A 20,348-nucleotide genomic window follows, 5' to 3' on the forward strand; every position below is an offset into this window, starting at 1 on the left:
CTGGGCAAGTCACTTAACCCTCCATTGCCCCTGGTACAAAATAAGTACCTGACTATATGTAAACCGCTTTGAATGTAGTTGCAAAAACCTCAGAAAGGCGGTATATCAAGTCCCATTTCCCCTTTCCCCCTCCCCTTCTGTTAATATATTTTGAACATGTTCATGCTTTTCTAATCATTATGTAAGCCACATTGAACCTGAGTTCTACTTGGGCTAATGCGAGATATAAATGTCATCAATAAATAACTCTCTCTCTTGGCATCCGGTCCAGCACCTCAGTATTTACGTAGACAAGCAGTAATGATAAACTCAAGTTAGCGATTTGTTTAAGGTTGATATGTTTATTCTAACACTAACTAGATGAGAAAATGTGTGGACCTCTCTTATCTCTGGACAACTTGTAGAGAACAAAAGATATGCAAGAAGCACCATGCAAGATTACTGGCCATCTTATTAGACCCATTACTTCGCACCAACTAAGCATCTCAGAAATCTCGGGCAGGCCTCTGGAATTGTGGGAAGAGCTAATAGAAAGAAAATTTACCAGGTAGGACCTAGTTTCTCCTTCCATTACGTAGATTCCCACTATTCCAGAACTTGTGGGATGTTTAAAAGCAGTCCCTAGAGTGGGTGGAATCCTGGCATCACCACCCTGAGGACCAAAGCCCCAAAACTGGCTTCTCAGTGCGCTGTCACAACATCCACCCTGTAGTGCTTGACAAAGATATACAGTGTCAACCACATCATTGCCTTGCAAATATCTGCCAGAGACAGTAAGGTAGTTCCACCCATGATGTCGCTGTATGCCTCATAGAATGAGCCCGCAAGGCCTGAGGAGCCTGCTTCCCCACAAGGAAATAAGCTGATGCGCTAGTCTCCTTCAGTCATCTAGCAACTGTGGGCTTGGAAGGCTTGAGGCCAAGCCTCTGTTTACCAAAAAACAGTGTGTCTGATTTGTGAAACACATTCATGACTTCAAGATATCTGAGGACTCTGCAAACACTTAAAAGCTTCAAGGAAGAATACTGAGCCTCCATCCTCTCTGTGCAAGGACGGAAGCTCCACAGATTGGTTGTGATGAAATGCTGATATCACTTTCGGAAGAAAGGAAGGAATTGTGCACAGGGAGACCCCTGCCTCTGAAAAGCAGAGACAGAAAGGAATCCCGACAAGAGAGCCTGAAGCTCCAAAACCCTACGTGCTGATGCAACAGCCAGAAAGAACTCTGTCTTTAAAGTAAGATCTTTCAAAGAAGCCTGCTGGAGTGGATCAAAAGAAGGCTTCTGAGGAGCCCTAAGGACTAAATGAAGGTTCCACTCTGGAAACGGCTTACGAAAAGGAGGCCGCAAATGGCCTGCTCCCTGCAAGAATCGAATGATATCAGGGTGAGCTGCAAGAGACGTCTTCTGTAGTTGGCCCCTGAATCAGGTCAAAGCCGCAATCTGACCTTTTAGAAATCCAAACGCCAATCCTTTCTGAAGGCCTGCCTGGAGAAATACTAGGATGTGTGTGATCTGAGCAGAGAAGAGAAAAAGTCTGTACTTAAAAAAAACAGCCCTCGTATGTCCTCCACACCTTTGCGTATGCCATGGATGTACAGAGTTTCCAAGCCTTAAGGAAAGTAGCAATGACCAAATCAGAATAACTGTTTCATCTCAATTGAGCCCTTTCAATGGACAAGCTATAAGACCAAAGGGGCACGGTTCTACCATGAACACTGGACCTTGCTTGAGTAGGCCATGTACCCGCAGAAGACTATCCCCATCTAGCAGTTGAATCAGGTCCACATACCATGGCCTCCACAGCCAATCTGAGGCTATAAGAATTATTTGACCACAGTGCAATGCGATCCTTTTCAACACATGGCCTACCATAGGCCAAGAGGAGAAGACATACAATATAATACTAGATTGTGAGCCTATTAGGGACAGTACAGTACAGTACGAGAAAAAGAAAATCGTAAACCGCTTATGACTAGGTGGTATATAAATAATGAAAAAGAAAGAAAGAAAGAAAGAAAGAAATAATATGTCTTTGGCCAGGGGTGCAGTAGGGCATCGAACCCCACCAAGCCTGGTTCTTTCCAACAGGTGAAAACTTGGGTACTTTGTCATTCCTTTTCGTCACTATCAAGTTCAGAAGCGGAGACCCTCATCAGTCCACTATCAGCTGAAACTCCCGGCTGTATAGTTCTCATTCTCTAGGGTCCAAGGAGTGCCTGCTAAAAAAGTTCACCTCCACATTCAAGGACCCAACCATGTGAGCTGCTGACAAGCAAAGAAGATTTTTCTCCGCTCAACTCATGAGGGACACCGCCTCCACCATCCATCGATGGCTGCAGGTCCCGCCTTGCTTATTGATATAAGCCACCATCATTGGATTGTCAGAGAAAACTCGGATTGAGGCCCCTGCCAGAAAGGGAGCAAAGTCGCATAAGGTATTCTGCACTGCCCTGAGCTCCAAGGGATTTATTGACCACTGACACTCCTGTTTCATCCAGGTGACCTGTGCCAGGTGGAACTTGTAATGAGCTCCCCAACCTGATTTGTTGGCATCTGTTGTCACCACCTTCCACTGTGTTATCGGAAAGGGAGCTCAGAAAGTCAAATTCATGGGCGACAACCACCACTGCATAATCCGTCTGGCAACCAGAGTCCAAGAAAGATGAAGTTTGTACTTCTGTGACACCGGTGACCAGCATCTTAAAGGAGACTCCTGTAATGGTCGCATATGAACCCTTGCCCATGACACCACTTCCATCGCCACCATCATTGACTCCAGAATCTGGAAGTAGTCCTAGACCCTGGGCCTGCTTTGACTGAGAAGATGAATCTGTTAAACCAGGTTTGACCTCCTGCGTTCAGTGAGGAAGTTCCTCTTCCATGCAGTGTCGAATAGAACACTCAGATACTCCAGCATCAGCAATGGAGTTAGTCTGCTCTTCTCGAAACTGATCACCCAATCCGACGACTGCAGAAGATAAACAACTTTGTCCATTGCTGCTACGCTATCTGAATAGGATGACTCATGAATGAGCCAGTCGTCGAGATATGGGTGAACTCCGATTCCCTAGCTCCAAGAGAAGGCCATCACCATAACTTGGTAAATGTTCTTGGTACCGTGGTAAGACCAAAGGCCAAAGCCCCGAACTGGAAGTAACGGCCCAAATGTCGAAATCTCTGATGCAGTGGCCATATGGGTATATGTCAGTACACTTCCTTGAGATCAGAGGCGATGAGAAATACTCCTGCTTGAACTGAGGGTATGACAGCTCTTAATGTTTCCATGCAAAGGTAGGACACTCGGAGGCAACAGTTTAGACCTTTGGGATCTAAGACTGGATGAAAGGTGCCTTCCTTCTATGGGACAATGAAATAGACAGAGTATCTGCCTTGGCCTGAGGAACTGGAACAATGGCTCAGAGTGCCAGCAAGGAATCTATGGTGGCCTGAACCTCGACTGCCTTGGTTCCCTTTTGACAAGCAGACTCCTGAGGAGAGGAGCGACCGGGCGGGAGAACACCAACTTCTAGCCTTCTGTAAAAACATCCTGAACCCACTGGTCTGATGTGATTTTGGCCCACTTTTCCCAAAACTCTTGAAGACGTCCTCCCACTGAAGGAAGAGAAGAGTAGACCAGCCTCACATCATTGCAAAGCTCAGGAGGCAGGGGGCACTCTAGCTGACAGAGGAGGAGTTCCTGTCTGCACGAAAGGAAGATTGGCAAGCCTGAAAGCAGGACTTCTGACCATATTTGGAGAAGATCTCATTAACTTGGTGAAAGAACTGAGGGAAACTAAGCCGCAGCGGTTGCTGGAGGATAAGCTGTAAGCCACTGGACATTTGTCTTCAGGGGCTCTAGATCTAAATTTTTGAGCCAGCAGACAGTACCGGCCTGGTCGTCAGCAATATGGTCAGAAGTCCTGCTTTCAGGATTGCCAATCTTCTTTTCTTGTGGATAGGAAGTCTTCCTCTGTCAGCTAGAGCGCCCCATGCCTCTCGAGCTTTGCAATGATGTGAGGCTGGTCTGGTCTTCTCTTCCTCTGGTGGGAAGATGTCTTTGGGAGTTTCAGGAGTGGGACAAAATTACGTTAGACCAGTAGGTTCTGGATATTCTTACAGAAGGTTAGTTCTCCAACCCAGTCACTCCTCTCTTCCTGCACTCTCCTGTTTCAAACTGCGCACTGGCCCTGCCGGAGAGTCCAAACTTGCTGGCATATTTGGATGTTGCGCCAAATCCGAAGACATATTGCTGCTGTTTCCCCCCATGTCCCGTGAGATTCCCACTTGCACACAATGCAACGCCCCAATGCCAGCCGGTGGGTCCCACAACGGGAAAACCGCTTAACTGTCTTCATGAGAGTTGCCATTTACCCAACACGTGTACAAACGCAGCACAACACAGTCCCAAGCAGTGAGTTAGGATCCCTCCCCTGCACCAAGTAGAAATTGCAGCTCTCCAAGTGGTTCTGATTCAAAATTTAGTCAGACTTACCACTGCCGGCTGCTCCCCCAAGCTCACAGTCTCCTCAAGTCTTACTCTAGATGAGAAAGAATCAGGACTGATACTATTTTCCACGCTTTCCAGTCAACCTCTTTCCTTTTTTTTTTCCCCCAAGGTTGTTATTTTGGAAAAGGAGAACTCCACAGGAAACAGGGGAGAGGTGAAGACAGGGAAGAAGTAATTTTGCAGAGTAGCAAAGACAGGGATCTGAAGACCTCCAGATATGACTCTGAAGACTCAAGCCACCCACATAGCTCAACTGGGGACCAATTGACCAAGTGGACCAGGAGCAAATCACTCAGAAACAAGCTGAAAAGTGCATCCATCCACCTGCTGGAGATAGAAAATACTGAGGAGCTGTATTGGATGTCAAGAGAGATATGTCTTGGCTCAGTTTTCAGTTCTTTATCTTCACCTGCTGGTTGATGGACACAACTGCTCTTCAGGTTGTGGAATAGTGGGAAGCTAAGTCATGGAAGAAAAGATTTATTTATTTGTTGCAACTTTTCATGCTGAGAGATAAATGAACCCTTAGGATAAGCACCAGATTGTAGTAGGGAAAATACAGACTGAGGAGTTGTGTGCGTGTGTTATGCTGGACTGTAAGTCATCTAAGTATGCTTTTTAATGCATAAGATGGCATATACAATAAATAAAATTAAAGGAAATGATAAACTATATTTAGCCGGAGGATTCTGGGAACTCCAGCAGCATTGCTGCCCCTGCCATTGTTGCACATGACAAAAGCATATTGTCTGTGGATCCCTACTTAAATTCTGTTGGGTTTTTTTCATTAGATGCAGAAAATCCACTACAATTCAAATATCAATTGAACAAACCACACACCATCTAAGAAATAATTTAACATAAATCATGACACTTATTGACCAATGCACCTTTCTGTTTCTCTTTGAACTCTGCTCCTCCCAAACCACTGATTAACACCACATCAATCTGACTCACAACTCAGAAAGAGATCTACCCTGGAACTGATCCCTCAGTGGAGGAGTAGCTTAGCAGCAGTGGATGAATTACCTGGTGTTGGAGGATCTGGCTTAGAACAAGGGAAACCAGGGTTCAAATTTCTCTCTTCCCACTGACTCTCCTTATGACCTTAGGCTAATCATTCCACCTTCCACTGCCTCAGGTACAAACATTGGGTTTGATTTACTAACCTGCAGTAATGCATGTTATTAGTAACTAGGGTTCCACTAATAATAATGGGGACTCTTAAAAACCCGTTCCATTTCACTCAGTATTTTATCCACCATCATATCTCCCCTCAGCTGTCTCTAAGCTGAAGATCCCTAACCCTTTAGCCTTTCCTCATAAGGAAGTCGTCCCATCCTATTTATCATTTTTGTTGCCCTTCTCTGTACATTTTCTAATTCTGCTATATATTTTTTGAGTTGCAGTGACCAGGACCACACCTTGAATACAGTGTGCAATTCTGATCACCATCACCTTATCTCAAAAAAAGATGTGAATCGCTTGTTTACTCTTTCAAAAATACAAGGACTAGGGGACACACAATGAAGGTACTAAGTAGTACATTTAGAACAAAATATTTCTTCACTTACTATGTAATTAAGCTCTGGAATTTGTTACCGCAGAATGTGGTAAAAGTAGTTAGCTTAGCAGGGTTTAAAAAGGCTTGGATAATTTCTTAAAAGAAAAGTCCATAGGCCATTATTAAGATGGACTTGGGAAAATCCACTTCTTATTCCTAGGATAAGCAGCATAAAATCTGTTTTACTGTTCTGGGATCTTGCCAGGTACTCGTGATCTGGATTAGCCACTATTGGAAACAGGATACTGAGCTTGTTGGACATTCAGTCTGTCCCAGTATGGCAAAGTTTATGTTAATTAATGTAGGTTAGTAAATCTAACCCTTAACTTTAAAGCATTCTGGGGAAGTAGTTGAATATAATATGCTTTGCTGGAATTGAAAAGGTGAACAATTAAATCTAAAATCGAAATCAAATGTCATATCAAATGTCATGTCTAGCAAACTTTTATTTATTTATTTTAAAAACTTTTAGTCCGCTTAAAACTTAAGCAAATTACAAAAATACACACACTAAAATCAAACACATAAGAACATAAGAATAGCCATACTGGGTCAGACCAATGGTCCATCTAGTCCAGTATCCTGTTTCCATCAGTGGCCAAGCCAGGTCACAAGTACCTGGCAGAAACCCAAATAGTGGCAACATTTCATGCTACCAATCCCAGGGCAAACAGTGGCTTCTCCCTGTCTGTTTCAGTAGCAGATTATGGACTTTTCCTCCAGGAATTTGTCCAAACTTTTTAAAATCCAGATACACTAACCAGTGTTACTACATCATCCAGCAAAGAGTTCCAGAGCTTAACTATTCTTTGAGCGAAAAAAATATTTCCTCTTGTTTTAAAAGTATTTCCATGCAGGTACGTAGCCAGACCTCATGGTGGGAGGGGTCCGGAGGTCGAGGGCGCATTTTGGTCTGCCGCCCCCAACCCACTGCCTTAGCAAATATCTTGGCTGGCAGGAGTCCACAACCCTTGCCAGCTGAAGCCTTGTCCAGCGCTGGTCTCTGGCGCCACTGCGTTGCCTGCACTACCCCTCACATCCTGCATGCTCCTTTCACTAAAAGAAGCATGCCGGATTTGAAGGGACGACAGAGAAGGGCAGGCAACGCGGCGGCAGAGACCGGCGCTAAACATGGCTTCAGCTGGTGGGGGTTGGAAACCCCTGCCAACAAAACCAGGGAGCCATAGGAAATTTGAGGAGGCCAAGGCCCTCGTGGCCCCATGTAGCGTCACTGAGTGTCCCCCTAGTCTTTGTACTTTTGGAACGAGTAAAAAACTGATTCACTTCTACTCATTCTACACTACTCAGGATTTTGTAGACTCAATCATATCTGCCCTCATCCATCTCTTTTCCAAGCTGAAGAGCCCTAAACTCTTTAGCCTTTCCTCATATGAGAGGAGTTCCATTCCTTTTTTGATCGCTCTTCTTTGAATCTACAAATAAATACAAGCATCATTTCTTGTGTATTATACTACTCTTGCCCTACTTGACTTGTCCTTTTCTCAAGGTGAGAAATGAACCTAAAAAAAAAAAAAAAAAAAAAAATTGCCTTGCCGCCCAATGCTGCTTTGGCATCAAGCCCAAGCCCCGCCACTCCTAACATGCAATGATCAGAAATGCAAAGTCTTTTTTTCCATACTGGATGTAATCCTCCTTAATGGTCCTAGTCATAAAGTTAGTGCACCCCATAATGGGATTAAATGCAGGATATTAATGAGAATAAATTAAATTAACTCTTCCTATATTGTACAAGCTCACAGTCTCAGCCAAATGGCCAAGAAAGGATCATCTTAAGTTCATGGTCCATACCATACATGTGATCTGAATCAAGAGAAGGACACAAATCAGTTCAGTACAGAATGAAACACAAGTATAGCTACAGCAATAGCAATTCATAAGCCTGGCCTTCTTTTGGTTAGTTTTACTCACAGTATGAATCCCAAGTCCATGCAACATGTATACCACATCTTCTGTTGCCACATTTCCTGATGCTCCTTGTGCATAAGGACAGCCCCCAAGACCAGCAACTGAAGAATCCACTACACTGACCCCCATCTGTAAAGGAAATACCATTCTGTAATGCAGCCTTTTTAAGGATATTAACACAGAAGAGGAAATATCCATAGCAAACCAACAGTTTGTGAAAAAATCCTTTCAGAAACTAAGAATTCAGCAGTCACACTGGAGATTGGCCACTGTTGGAAGCAGGATACTGGGCTAGATGGACTATTGTTGACTCAGTATGACTATGCTTATATTCAACTACTGACTTTCCACTTGCGTAATGTCACACTGCAATCACTTATTCTGGCAAGTGCTCTTCAATAGTATCCTTGTTAGAATAAGTGATTGACATATTCTTATATTCACCACTGGCAAGATATGGACAAAGACAGAGTAGCACTTTTAATCACGTCTGAGAGGACAATATCAGCAGGGAGTAAGAGGGTTTTTTTTTCCTCAATAGTTACTAAGATGCTCTCAAGAACAAACTGAGAAATCTCAAGGAGGAGGAAGAGATACCAGTTGTATTTACGAGAAGTTTCCTCTGTATGGTACAGCCATTCTACTATTTGTTTTTCCCATCATTCCTCATTTTCTCCCCTTGAACGTCTCTGCTGTCCCCTACTCCCAAGGATGAACGAGTGGCTAAAGGAACCCACACTGGCCTGAAGGGCACCTCCTCAATACTATCACTTGCTTTTAGCTACTAATGATGAATGCAGATAAAAGACTGTGTTCTTACTACCTGAATAAGAATTGAATATTGAAACTATTAGTAGTAGTACTAGATGTCCCTAAAGATGTTATGGGTATTATACAGGACACAGATATTTTCAGTTTCTATACTGCTGAATATTTGTTTGCTAAAGTGAAATACTGTTTAAAATTTCAGGAAATATAAAAATGTTCTCTGCAAAGTAAAGGTGTTGCTCTTGAGGTACATGAACAGTTAGGCTTTTCTAGGTGATATAAACTAGGCAAATGTAAGCATTCAGAATAAAAGACCAGTCACAGCCACTGATCTTCAGTTTCCTAGTTTTATGTTTTAGTTTCTGTTATGATTATGCTAAACAGGCAGGGGAATGGCTGGAATTTGCTTCTCATTGGCCTGTCAGGGATTGAGCTGACGTCTATGACTGCAGATGTCAGAAGCCAAGATCTACTTAACCTTACCTGTCCCTACAACCTTTGCTTTAGCGTTTGATTGCTGTCATCTGAAGCCTGCTTACTCTCTAGGGCACTTCTGTATACGTTGGAGTTTTTGCTTAGTCTCCTCGTAGCTTGTTGATTCTGTGTGTGCTGGGTATTCCCAGCATGAGCTTGATTGCCTCACTATATTGCACTTGCGTCTGTTCCCTGCTTGTCTGGTATTGTGCTGTCTGTAGTAAGCTTATTTGATTAAGTTTTCTTTCTCTCTGTGTTCCCTTTTTGTGCGAAGCTTTGGCTCTACTCCCTGTGGTTCTGCCTCTGTTCTCAGCCTCCCTGTCCTTGTATTTGCTCTTGTGTGTTTGTTTAAGTTTCCCTTTGCTTACTTCGCCTTTGTCTGCCATGTACCCCTGCTTCCTGCAGTTCGGTGTTTTAGGAGCAGCCTTTTCCCTTAGCCTGTTTTCCCCCTTTTGTTTGCTGAGTCTGTCTCCTGATTCTGGTGAGCAGTGCTCCTTATATGATCTGTGTATATTAAGGCAACTGTTTGCTTACTCTTACTCTTCCCTTTACCCTTGAGTGCTGTGTGGCACAGCCTTATGCATCCCTATAAGCAGTTCCCTTTTTCCTTGTGTGTTGTGGGGCTAGCCTTGCGCATTCTTGTGTATGGATTCCCTTTTCCCTAGTGCGCTGTGTGGCACAGCCTTGTGTATTCTTATAGGTGGCTCCCCCTTAACCTTTGTGTGCTGTATGGTACAGCCTAGAGTGTTCCCTTGAGTGGCTTCCTTTATCCTTGACTGCCCTGTGGCACAGCCTTGTGTATTCCTATAGAAGCTTTTGTCTGTCGCTCTTTCCCTTGTGACTGTAGCTAGCACTGTGTGCGCTGCTTGTGCTCCAGTCCCTTTGGGGACCCCTCAGTGTTCTTTCTCCCTTCCCAGTGTATGGATCGGTTCCTGTTCGGCTGTGAGGCCCGCACGCTTGGACTCTGTACGAGTGGGTTCCCGATAGGCCGTGAGGCCCGCCTGAATGCTCTATCTCCCATTTTCTGGTGGTACTAGTTGTTTGTCCTGTGTGTGTGGGGCTTGGTGGCTGGGGTGTGTGTAGTGCCAGTCTGGTCTTCCCTAGGCCTTGGCCAAGATCCTATGCTAGGCCTTGGCCTGGGCTGAAGGGCTCACGACCAGATTAACAGTTTCTGTGTGAAAAGTGTAAATATCTCATCTCCTCAGATCAAAATACAGGTATTCCAGTCCACTGACCTAAAACCTTACAAAACTTCCAGGCAGCTTTCACTAGTTAATGGGGTACAACGATACTTCCACCATCTTAAGGAAACAAAAGTGTTTATTTGAATTCTCTTCAATAACACCAAGCATGAGAGATTGCCTGCAATTATTTATTTATACACTTTGATGTTCAATGTATGAAACACAATCTGTTACCTGCAAAGCTATCAGGATGTTAGCAAGGGCTTGGCCATAGGTGTCATGACAGTGAACAGCTAGGGCTTCGACTGGTATTTCCTTCATGACAGCTGACAGCATCTCCTTCATGCCACCAGGAGTCCCAACACCTATAGTATCACCAAGGGAAATCTCATAGCAACCCATGGAGTACATTGCTTTAGCTACCTAAAGAAATATTAAACAATTTTATGGAAAAAGTTGCCATGTAGAGTTAGAACAGTTCATATGCTGGCATACTTAGTACACTAATGTACTGGACTATGAATGTACCTACTGCACCTGAATGCACACTTCCTTGATAGCTTTTAGATTTGTAAGGCAGTACGTAAGAAATGATTTGTTCAAATAGTCTTTATTGTAACATTGTTTAAAGCATACTACAAAATAAACGAGTAAACAAACCACGTAAACTGGCACAACGTTGATATATACATAATGTAACATAGTTTAGTTTTCAGAAGAAAGAACCTGTTACACTTTTTTGTAACTATTCCTTTTTCTGTAAGAAATTACATTAAAAATGCTTTGAAATAAATTGAAGAAAAAGCTTGTGCCATTATTAATCGTCACCCTGCAGGCCAAGTGTCTCACACTCAAAATTCAGCCCTGATATGTTAATTGATTAATCAAAAAAGGGTCCAGCTGACCTTGAATCAGTGATTTGCTGTTCTGAGAGGCTGGAGCTCTGCCCTTGAGGTACCGAGTGACTCTGCTGGAGTGTTAAAAAGGGAACTGTTTCCAGCCTTGAACTTAGACTTCTAAGATTTCTAAAGAGATGCTGGGATGTCCGAAAGACATTTCCAGCAATTTAAGAGCTGAGGGCCCAACTGTCAAAACAGGAGCAGATCCCTGAATATTGGGTTGTTTTAGAAAGCCTGAAAGGGGAAGTACAGAATTACTGTCTTGTCTATGCAACTTGTTCACCATTTGATTTTAAGTTGCTACTGACCCAACTTCCAATCTAAAACATAATCCTGCAAGTGTAAGCCAGGACATTTTTCTGCTTCTAAGCATGGAATCCTACAGCAGAGTGGCTTTCCTGCTGGAGCCTCCGAACCTAACACAGTCACAGCAGAAAACATGACAGTAATAAAGGCAAAGTCATCAAGTCATTTTGCTGTTACTTCTGAAATCGCTACCAGATATGCACCAAGTACTTTACAAGTCACACAGTCGTCGTTTTCTAAAGCTTACAATTTCAGACAAAACAAAACAGAAAAGAATCCTTGTAAATGTTCAAGATTATAGAGAAAAAAACAGTCCTCAGCAGAGTTTTCTCAGTGAACTAATACTCTGGGGCGAAGTTACCAACATGTTTTAGCACAGGTCCCACTTTACTCAATGAGACCTGGGTTAACAGTAAAGAACACATCTTAACGGTAGCCCATATTGATAACTCTCCCCCTTTAATTGTTGAGTTACATTCAGTGCAACAGAAATTTATAGTAAGTCCATTAAGAAGTGTTAGGAGCCCTTAGACGGTTTTCTTGAAATCAAAGTGAGCTGCCTGCCTGTATCCTGTTAACTACACTCACCTCAGCTACTTTAGCTGGCGCAATCTTCCCTTCATAGGGACAGCCAAGAACACAGGAAACGTACCTAAAGATAAAAAAATGAACTTGGTCACAGAACATTAGATGTAGAATGCATATTTCACTGCAATATGATATGGTCTAATTCCAAAACCAGCTTCTCTTTTTAATGGTTAAGGCACATTCTACATTAAGACTATAATTCTGAAAGAAATATAACCCTAAAATGTACCAAAATATAATTCAGGAAAACTGACAGATTCTAAATTAATCCAGGTCTTGTCACAGGACATGTCCACAATCTTAAGTAAACCACTCTGAGTGGTCAATCTGCCTCCATGCCATTTTCAGTTATTAGAACAGGTTATTTACTTTTCAAACAGCAGTAGGGGGCAATTATTTATTAATGATACTTGATTTAGGATGTATTACTGGATATTTTTATACAACATGAATATGTGAACTAGTTTATTGTAATTTGCCAACATATTGGTAAATGGGGAATGGCAAACAGATGCAGATAATGTTAGAAGTTTTAAGAAAAATTTGAGAAAATAAACATACTTACCTGTAGCAGGTCTTCTCCAAGGACAGCAGGCCTTATATTCTCACACATGGGACCCATGTTGCTCGGGCCAGAGCTTATGACAAGCTATAAAGACCTTTGTGGAGCATGAGGCACGCTTCACCACACATGCGCAACTGCTTTCCTGCCCAATGTGAGAGCGTGGATACCGCATTGCAATACTACAGCATATGCAATAAAAAGACAAAAAACAGCCAATTCCATGGGGAGGTGGAAGGGTTGTGAGAATATAAACCCTGCTGTCCTCGGAGAATACCTGCTACATGTAAGTATCTTTGCTTTCTCTGAGGATAAGCAGGCCTTTGTATTCTCATACACGGAATCCCCAGCTAACAAACTCACTGAAAACAACCACCACTGCTCAATTGGGCCTAGCAACAGCGAGGACATAACAGAGATCAGTCTGAAACTATATACAAACTTTGTGAGAGTGCAGGCTGGAACACAAGAACAGAGTAGCCATACTGGGTCAGAACAATGGTCAATATAGCCCAGTATCCTGTTTCCAATAGTGGCCAAGCCAGGTCACAAGTACCTGGCAGAAACCCAAACAGTAGCAACATTCCATGCTACAAATCCCAGGGCAAGCAGTGGCTTCCCCATGTCTGTCTCAATAGCAGACTATGAACTTTTTCTCCAGGAACTTGTCCAAACTTTTTTAAAACCCAGATATGCTAACCTCTGTTACCACATCCTCCGGCAAAGAGTTCCAGAGCTTAACTATTTGTTGAGTGAAAAAATATTTCCTCCTATTTGTTATAAACGTATTTCCATGTAACTTCCTTGAGTGTCCCCTAGTCTTTGTACTTTTGGAATGAGTAAAAAAATCGATTTACTTGAACTCGTTCTACACCACTCGGGATTTTGTAGACCTCAATTGTATCTCCCCTCATCCGTCTCTTTTCCAAGATGAAGAGCCCTAAACTCTTTAGCCTTTCCTCATACGAGAGGAGTTCCATCCCCTTTATCATTTTGGGCCTAGGGGGGTGGAGTTGGATTCTAGACCCCAAACATATTCTGCAGTACTGTCTATCCAAACCGACTGTTGAGTCGGGTTATCCTGCTCAAGGCAGTAGTGTTTTGTGAATCTGTGGACCGACAACTACGTTGCAGCCTTGCAAAGTTCTTCAATGGAGACTGACCACAAGTGGGCTACTGACACAGCCATGGCTTTGACATTGTGAGCCTTGACATGACCCTCCAGGGTAAGCCCAGCCTAGGCATAAGTGAAAGAAATGCAATCTGCCAGCCAATTAGAGATTATGCGTTTCCTGATGGCGATTCCCATCCTGTTGGAATTAAAAGAAACAAAAAGTTGGGCGGACTGTCTGTGGGGCTTAGTCCACTTCATGTAACAGGCCAATGCTCACTTGCAGTCCAAAGTGTGAAAGGTGCTCTCACCAGGATGGCATGAGGTTGGGGCTCCCTCTTAAAGAACGCATCACGTTCAAACTATGTACTCTAGTTCATAAAATCATTCATGGAGAAGCCCCAGCCTACATGTCAGACTTGGTAGACTTGCCACCCAGGAATGCTAAAAAATCATCCCGCACATTCCTTCACTTCCCCAACTGCAAAGGTCTAAAATACAAACTAACGCATGCGTCAACCTTCTCCTACTTGAGCACACAATTCTGGAACGCACTGCCGCATAACTTAAAAACGATCTATGAACTAACTAACTTCTGCAAACTACTGAAGACCCATCTCTTTAACAAGGCATACCACAAAGATCAACAAATGTGATCTCCTCCACTTACATCCAGAATTGTCTTTAATATTTGATTGTTATACTACTATCATGCTTTATCATTATCATGTTACCCAAGATACTTCTGTAATACTAAATGTCTATTCTCTATTATGTTTCCACTATCCATGATGTATTGTAAGCCACATTGAGCCTGCAAAGAGGTGGGAAAATGTGGGATACAAATGCAATAAATAAATAAATAAAATAAATACAAGGCTAAATTTCAAAGTCTATGTCTGATCTTCAAGGCCTTAAAGGAAATGGCCCTGCGTACCTGAAGAATAGGATGATCCTCTCCACACCGCCAAGGACACTAAGGTCCTCTCAAGGACTATTACTAACCACACCTTCTCCAAAAGGCATTACACAATGTGATACCTGCGAGTCTTCTCTGGAGTAGCCTCCACACTCTGGAATGCTCTCCCTGAAAGGCTCCACTTAACACAAGACTACCTCTACTTAAGGAAGCAGGTGAAAGCTTGGCTCTTCAACCAGGCCTTTAATGGAAGAAGTAACTAACATGTTAGTCTCACTCACACACACAAGGAGTGACACGGGCTGCACGAACTCCAGCAGGCTCACTCACACACAAGGAGGTATATTTTCAAAGCACTTAGACTTACAAATTTCCATAGTAACCTATGGAAATTTGTAAGACTAGGTGCTTTGAAAATGAGCCCCAAGGAGTGACATGGGCTAAATATAATGCAGCAAGACATGTTTATCCACTCCTACCCTAGCTGATCTCTTGTGCATCTTTCTTTAAATTAGTCGCCTTATTTTCTAACTCCACTTACTCTCTTACCTATCTATATGTTTCATCTTTGCTTACACACTACACTGTCAATTAAAATGTTCTATTACATATTGTGTTGACATCATAAGTAGTGTACTATGCCATACTTTGTATTGTTATTTAAATATTTTTACTGCTGTAACTGTCTGTTGCTCATGTTTGATTTATTCTTACTGTACACTGCCTTTAAAAAGGTGGTAAATAAATATTTAAAAAATGAGGAGTCCTAACTAACTCGCTCCCATCGTTTGGCCCAAGGGGCAACTGCCAACCACTATAATTGCTGGGTGTTCTAAGGGGCTGGGCTTATGTTTCTCATGGTCACGTGACCGCTTTCCACCAATCAGTGCCTTTAAAGCGACAGGTCAGAGCATACTAACCACACATTTCTCACAGTCATGTGACCGCCTTCCACCAGAGTCATGCTGTAAGCAAGCTGAGCAACTCATCACTGAGATGATAAAGGAGGAGGTTCATAGGTCTTTGAAGGTATTTCTCTTGAACTACCCAGCACAAGAACACACTAAAGAGGAGGTGAAATTGACAGCCTATAGCTGTACAGCAGCTAGACTAACATTAACTGTTGAATGAAAGTTGACTCATCCTTCTATGGAAGGAGTTTATAACAGAAAGAGCTATGTCTATATAATATGACAAACCTAACAGTGCTGAAAAACCATAGTCTACAGAAGTTTGACAGAATTTGGTAACCATTCATTCACTGGTCTAATAATATTAACAGTATTAATATTAACAGTAACAGAGACTGTGAAGTTCAAGAGATGGAAAAGGAACAGTAAAGGGGGGGGGGAACTGATAGACATATAATATAAAAGTACAGTTGCAAAGATGTTTGGTATTAACAATACCACACGACACACATAGAGACTGAAGTTCAAAAGATGGGAAGGGAGGAACTGACAGATATAAAGGTACAGCTGCAAAGATGTTTGGCATTATGGTGTATTACTTTGAAGTGAGTTCTGATACGTTTACTTCTGGGGAGCGAAAACATTGGAAAAAATAATTGACAATGTTGTATCTGTGATAAACTATACAATATATGAATGCGCAAAATAGAAAATGCATTAAAATAACAAAGTTTGTCTTGATTCTAACTCCTAAATATATGTATTTAAAGGGAGGAAAGAAGACTTCAGACGCTCGATTAACCTGACTACCTACTTTGTAGGCGGTATCGTGCTGCTCAGTGTTTACTTTGAAAATGAGTTTTCTTTTTGTAAATTACCTGGCACGCATCCTCATGAGTCTTCAAAAAACCTCTTTGAACTCTATGTTATTTTTGCGTGCCAGGTAGTTTACAAAAAGAAAACTCATTTTCAAAGTAAACACTGAGCATCTGAACTCTTTTTTCCTCCCTTTAAATACATATATTTAGGAGTTAGAATCAAGACAAACAGTGATAGGTGAATGAAACTTCTATATTTAAAGCCATAGTGGGGTTTAAAAATTAAAATAACAAAGCAATCTAGCAGAAGAAAAACATGATAAGAAACAGAAAATGTTAAAGTTCGTTCAATGAAGGCACTTAAGGATTTGTGAAATTTTCTGTTTACACCAAAAACTAGATCACACATTTTCAGATCAATAATTCCTTGCCTTGTCAATGGGATGAAACTATCACAGTAGTGCTCTAGAAATGATAAGTAGAAGCAGTTGAAGTAGTAGTAGTGTTTCTCTTCATCTTACCCTCGTACAAGGATGTTGGCTTCTCCTGCAGCTCTCACAACTTTTTGAAATTTCTGTAAGCTTTCATCAATAGAGCAATTAATGTTCTTTTTACTGAAAAGTTCAGATGCTGCTCCAAAGATAGATACTTCTTTGGCACCTGCTGTCACCTATCATAAAAGGTATTATATATTTAAAAAAAAGTACATTCAAATGTTTAGCAAGCAAATATTCCTACAAGTGAATGCAATGCACATAAACATAATTCCACCTCTATGAAAAAGTAAAACCAGACCCAAGTAATATACATTGCTAAAATTCTTCAGGACCTGAATTATAGGTTCTGAACCTTATCTTGGAGGCACAACAAGTCCAGGTTTCAGGACATCCATGATGAATATGCATGAGAGATCTTCATACATCAGGAAGCCAGTGTATGAAATCAATGCACATTCATTGCACTTATCCTGAAAATCAGGCCTCCAGAACATGACTGTTACATTCATATACACGAAGGGTTTCTGTTTCAGAGTAGGTTTTGCACTGATCAAAACTATACAAAATTGGGTTTAATTCTGGAGGTCCCAAATACAAAATATAGACCATATGGCCTATTCAGTCTGCCTATCTTTACCATCTACTATCTCTTCCTCTCCCATGCCTTTGTGAATTTGGATACAGCTTTCATCTCCACCACCTCCACCAAGAGGCCATTCCACACATCCACTATCCTTTCTATAAACAATATTTTTAGATTTCTCCTATGCCCCCTTATTCCAGAGTTGCCTTTGAATTGAAAGAGTCGCCTCCTGTGCATTTATGCCACGGAGGTATTTAAACATCTCTATCATATCTTCCTTTCCCTGCCTTTCTTCCAAACTATTGATACAAAGATCTCTGTTCTCATATGCTTTATGAGAAGATCACTGACCATTTTAGCAGCCACCCTGTGGACCAAGCCCATTCTATTTATATCTTCTTGAATTGTACACAGTATTCTAAATGAGGTGTCACCACAGGCTTATATATAGAATCACTATTACCTCCTTGTTCCTGATGGCCATTAATCTTTAAACTTTAATAAAAATATCTCAAGACCACAAAACCACTATACAAATTGGTTCAGCTAGCAGTTAGTGCTCATAAGAAGTCCAAAGTAGAATGGATGGTTCAAGGGAAGTGTCATAGAATTAAGTTCACATTAAGCTTAATACAGTAGTGAGTGAAATGAGTTAGTGGGAACTGGCCCAAGACAGGGATTTTAATGCAGAAAGTGCTGTGTTAGAATGCTGAGCTAAAACAAATGTTTACTCCTGGTAAACTAATAGCACACAAATTACTGTTGAATTATAAAATATACACTGTCAGAAAAAACGGCATATGCTGCAGCAGTGAGACGCAGTCTTTTCTGCATTGCAAATGTCTCCTTTGCTCTCTGTAAGTGAACAAGGATTAGCTTATACACTGACAGGAAGGGAGATATTAAAAAAAATGCAAAAAAGCCTACACAGGCCAGACTCCCAACTCTTTTCCACCCCCCCTCCCCTCCCTGAAAAAAAAAAACTGGTGGCCCAAGTGGTCTTACCCAGACCCACCCTGTCTAAGGAAAGCAATAACCCTGGTGGATCAAGTAGGCCCCCAGCCCCTTTCCCACCTCTACAAATGACCCCGGGGGTCCAAGTGGGCCTCCCTCCCAGCCCCCCCCCCCCCACAAGCTGGAAGGCACAAGCAATGCACACTTGCTCCTGCCTCTGCATCACCGTCTTAAAATATGGTGGCACCAGATCCTGCACAGTGCATAGGGACATGGATTAATAACTGCCTTATTTGGCACAATGACCTCACACAGTGTATCCAGGGACTCGCCATGCAGATTTCGTTTTTCAGGAGGAGTCAGTGGGCATCGTTTCCATTTCTCAACTTTGAGGTGCTTTTGGGGAGGACGGGGTCTGGGGGACCCATGGGAAATATGGACACGTTAATTCTTCCCCCCTTTTTTTAGTCATGCTAGAGCAGTCTAGATGAGTGCATTATGTCCTCCTGCCAGAAGGAGCCAGAGAAAAACAGCTCAGAGCTGACTACAATTCCCTTATAGAGGGCTGGTGCTGTTTTTAGCTCCTCAATATCCTATATCAAAACTAATACAACCAAAGGCAATTATTGTGTTTGAGAATTCCACTTCACCACCAAAGCCAATCCTGATGCAGTCAAAAATATCATTTTATGGTCACTAACCCAGAAATGAGAATTCCATACATCAAGGGTACAACATACTCATGGTTAACTTTCTGAATCTGTCAAACTGAAAACCGTTGACTGCCATGGCTTCCAGATTGGTCTGGCAGGATTCAAAGAAAGGAAATTAACAGGTAAGCCCAAATTTCCCCTTCATTATTGTCTATGCCAGACCAGTCCAGATGAGTGGGGTGTACCCAAGCTCTACCCAGACCTGGCAGCAGGAAGCCATGATAGCTCTCAGGGCTCCTACACCTAGGGTGTCGGACATCCAGATTGCATTCCCATGCTGAAGCCCTTAGAGAAGGGGAACAATGGAAGCGGAGCCTGCATGGAATGTGCATTTAAACACTGTAGGCACCCTTTTGCCACTGAGCAAATACGCAGCAGAAATGGCCTCCTTGATCCAACAGGCAAGAGTGGTCTTGGAGACCACTTCCCTCTCTCTTCTGCCTGGTGAACAAAACAAAAAGACAATCTGACCTACAAAACTCTGCCATGCGGTGCAGATAACAGCAGAGGGTTCTCCAGACATCCAGCTGAAAAAAGGGACTCCACCGAATCCTCCATGCGAAAAACAGGCAGGGAAATCGACTGATTCAGGCGAAAAGACAAAATGACCTTTGGAACCCTCGCAACCCACATGGAGTGAACCACCCGAAGTCTTTAAATTGTACTATCCACTTTGTATTTGTTCACACCGGAGTCAGTAACAACCCTCCGGAACTATGCAAGCCACATTGAGACTGCGAATAGGTGGGAAAATGTGGGATACAAATGTAACAAATAAATAAATAAAATAAAGAACTGGACGCAGCATAACATGCTCCTCGAAAAAGAGCAGAAAAGGCTGGACAGGATAGAGTCTGCAACTCCAAGATTCTAAGCGCTGATGTAATTGCAACTAAAAAGGCAGCTTTAAGGGACAGATCTTTCAAAGTGGATGATGACAAAGGCTCAAAGGTAGCCTTCCCCAAGGCCAGCACCACCAGATTTAAATCCCAATATGGAACAAATGTTTAACCTCCTGGAGGAAACAGGACACATCAGGATGGAGAGCAATGGAGAGGCCCT

The 20,348-nt window shown here is 42.5% G+C and overlaps 1 protein-coding gene across 1 annotated transcript in view; it reads right to left on the reverse strand.

The window, feature by feature from the left end:
* The window catches only part of HMGCL (3-hydroxy-3-methylglutaryl-CoA lyase), a 57,032-nt gene that overhangs the window by 3,895 nt on the left and 32,789 nt on the right, over window positions 1-20,348 (reverse strand). Inside the window, 4 exon segments of the mRNA XM_030217942.1 lie at window positions 8,003-8,128; window positions 10,660-10,848; window positions 12,219-12,282; window positions 17,061-17,209. Of these exon segments, the coding sequence (XP_030073802.1) occupies window positions 8,003-8,128; window positions 10,660-10,848; window positions 12,219-12,282; window positions 17,061-17,209 (528 nt within the window).

This window comes from Microcaecilia unicolor, chromosome 11 (genome assembly GCF_901765095.1).
Source record: "Microcaecilia unicolor chromosome 11, aMicUni1.1, whole genome shotgun sequence".
Taxonomy (NCBI): Eukaryota; Metazoa; Chordata; class Amphibia; order Gymnophiona; family Siphonopidae; genus Microcaecilia; species Microcaecilia unicolor.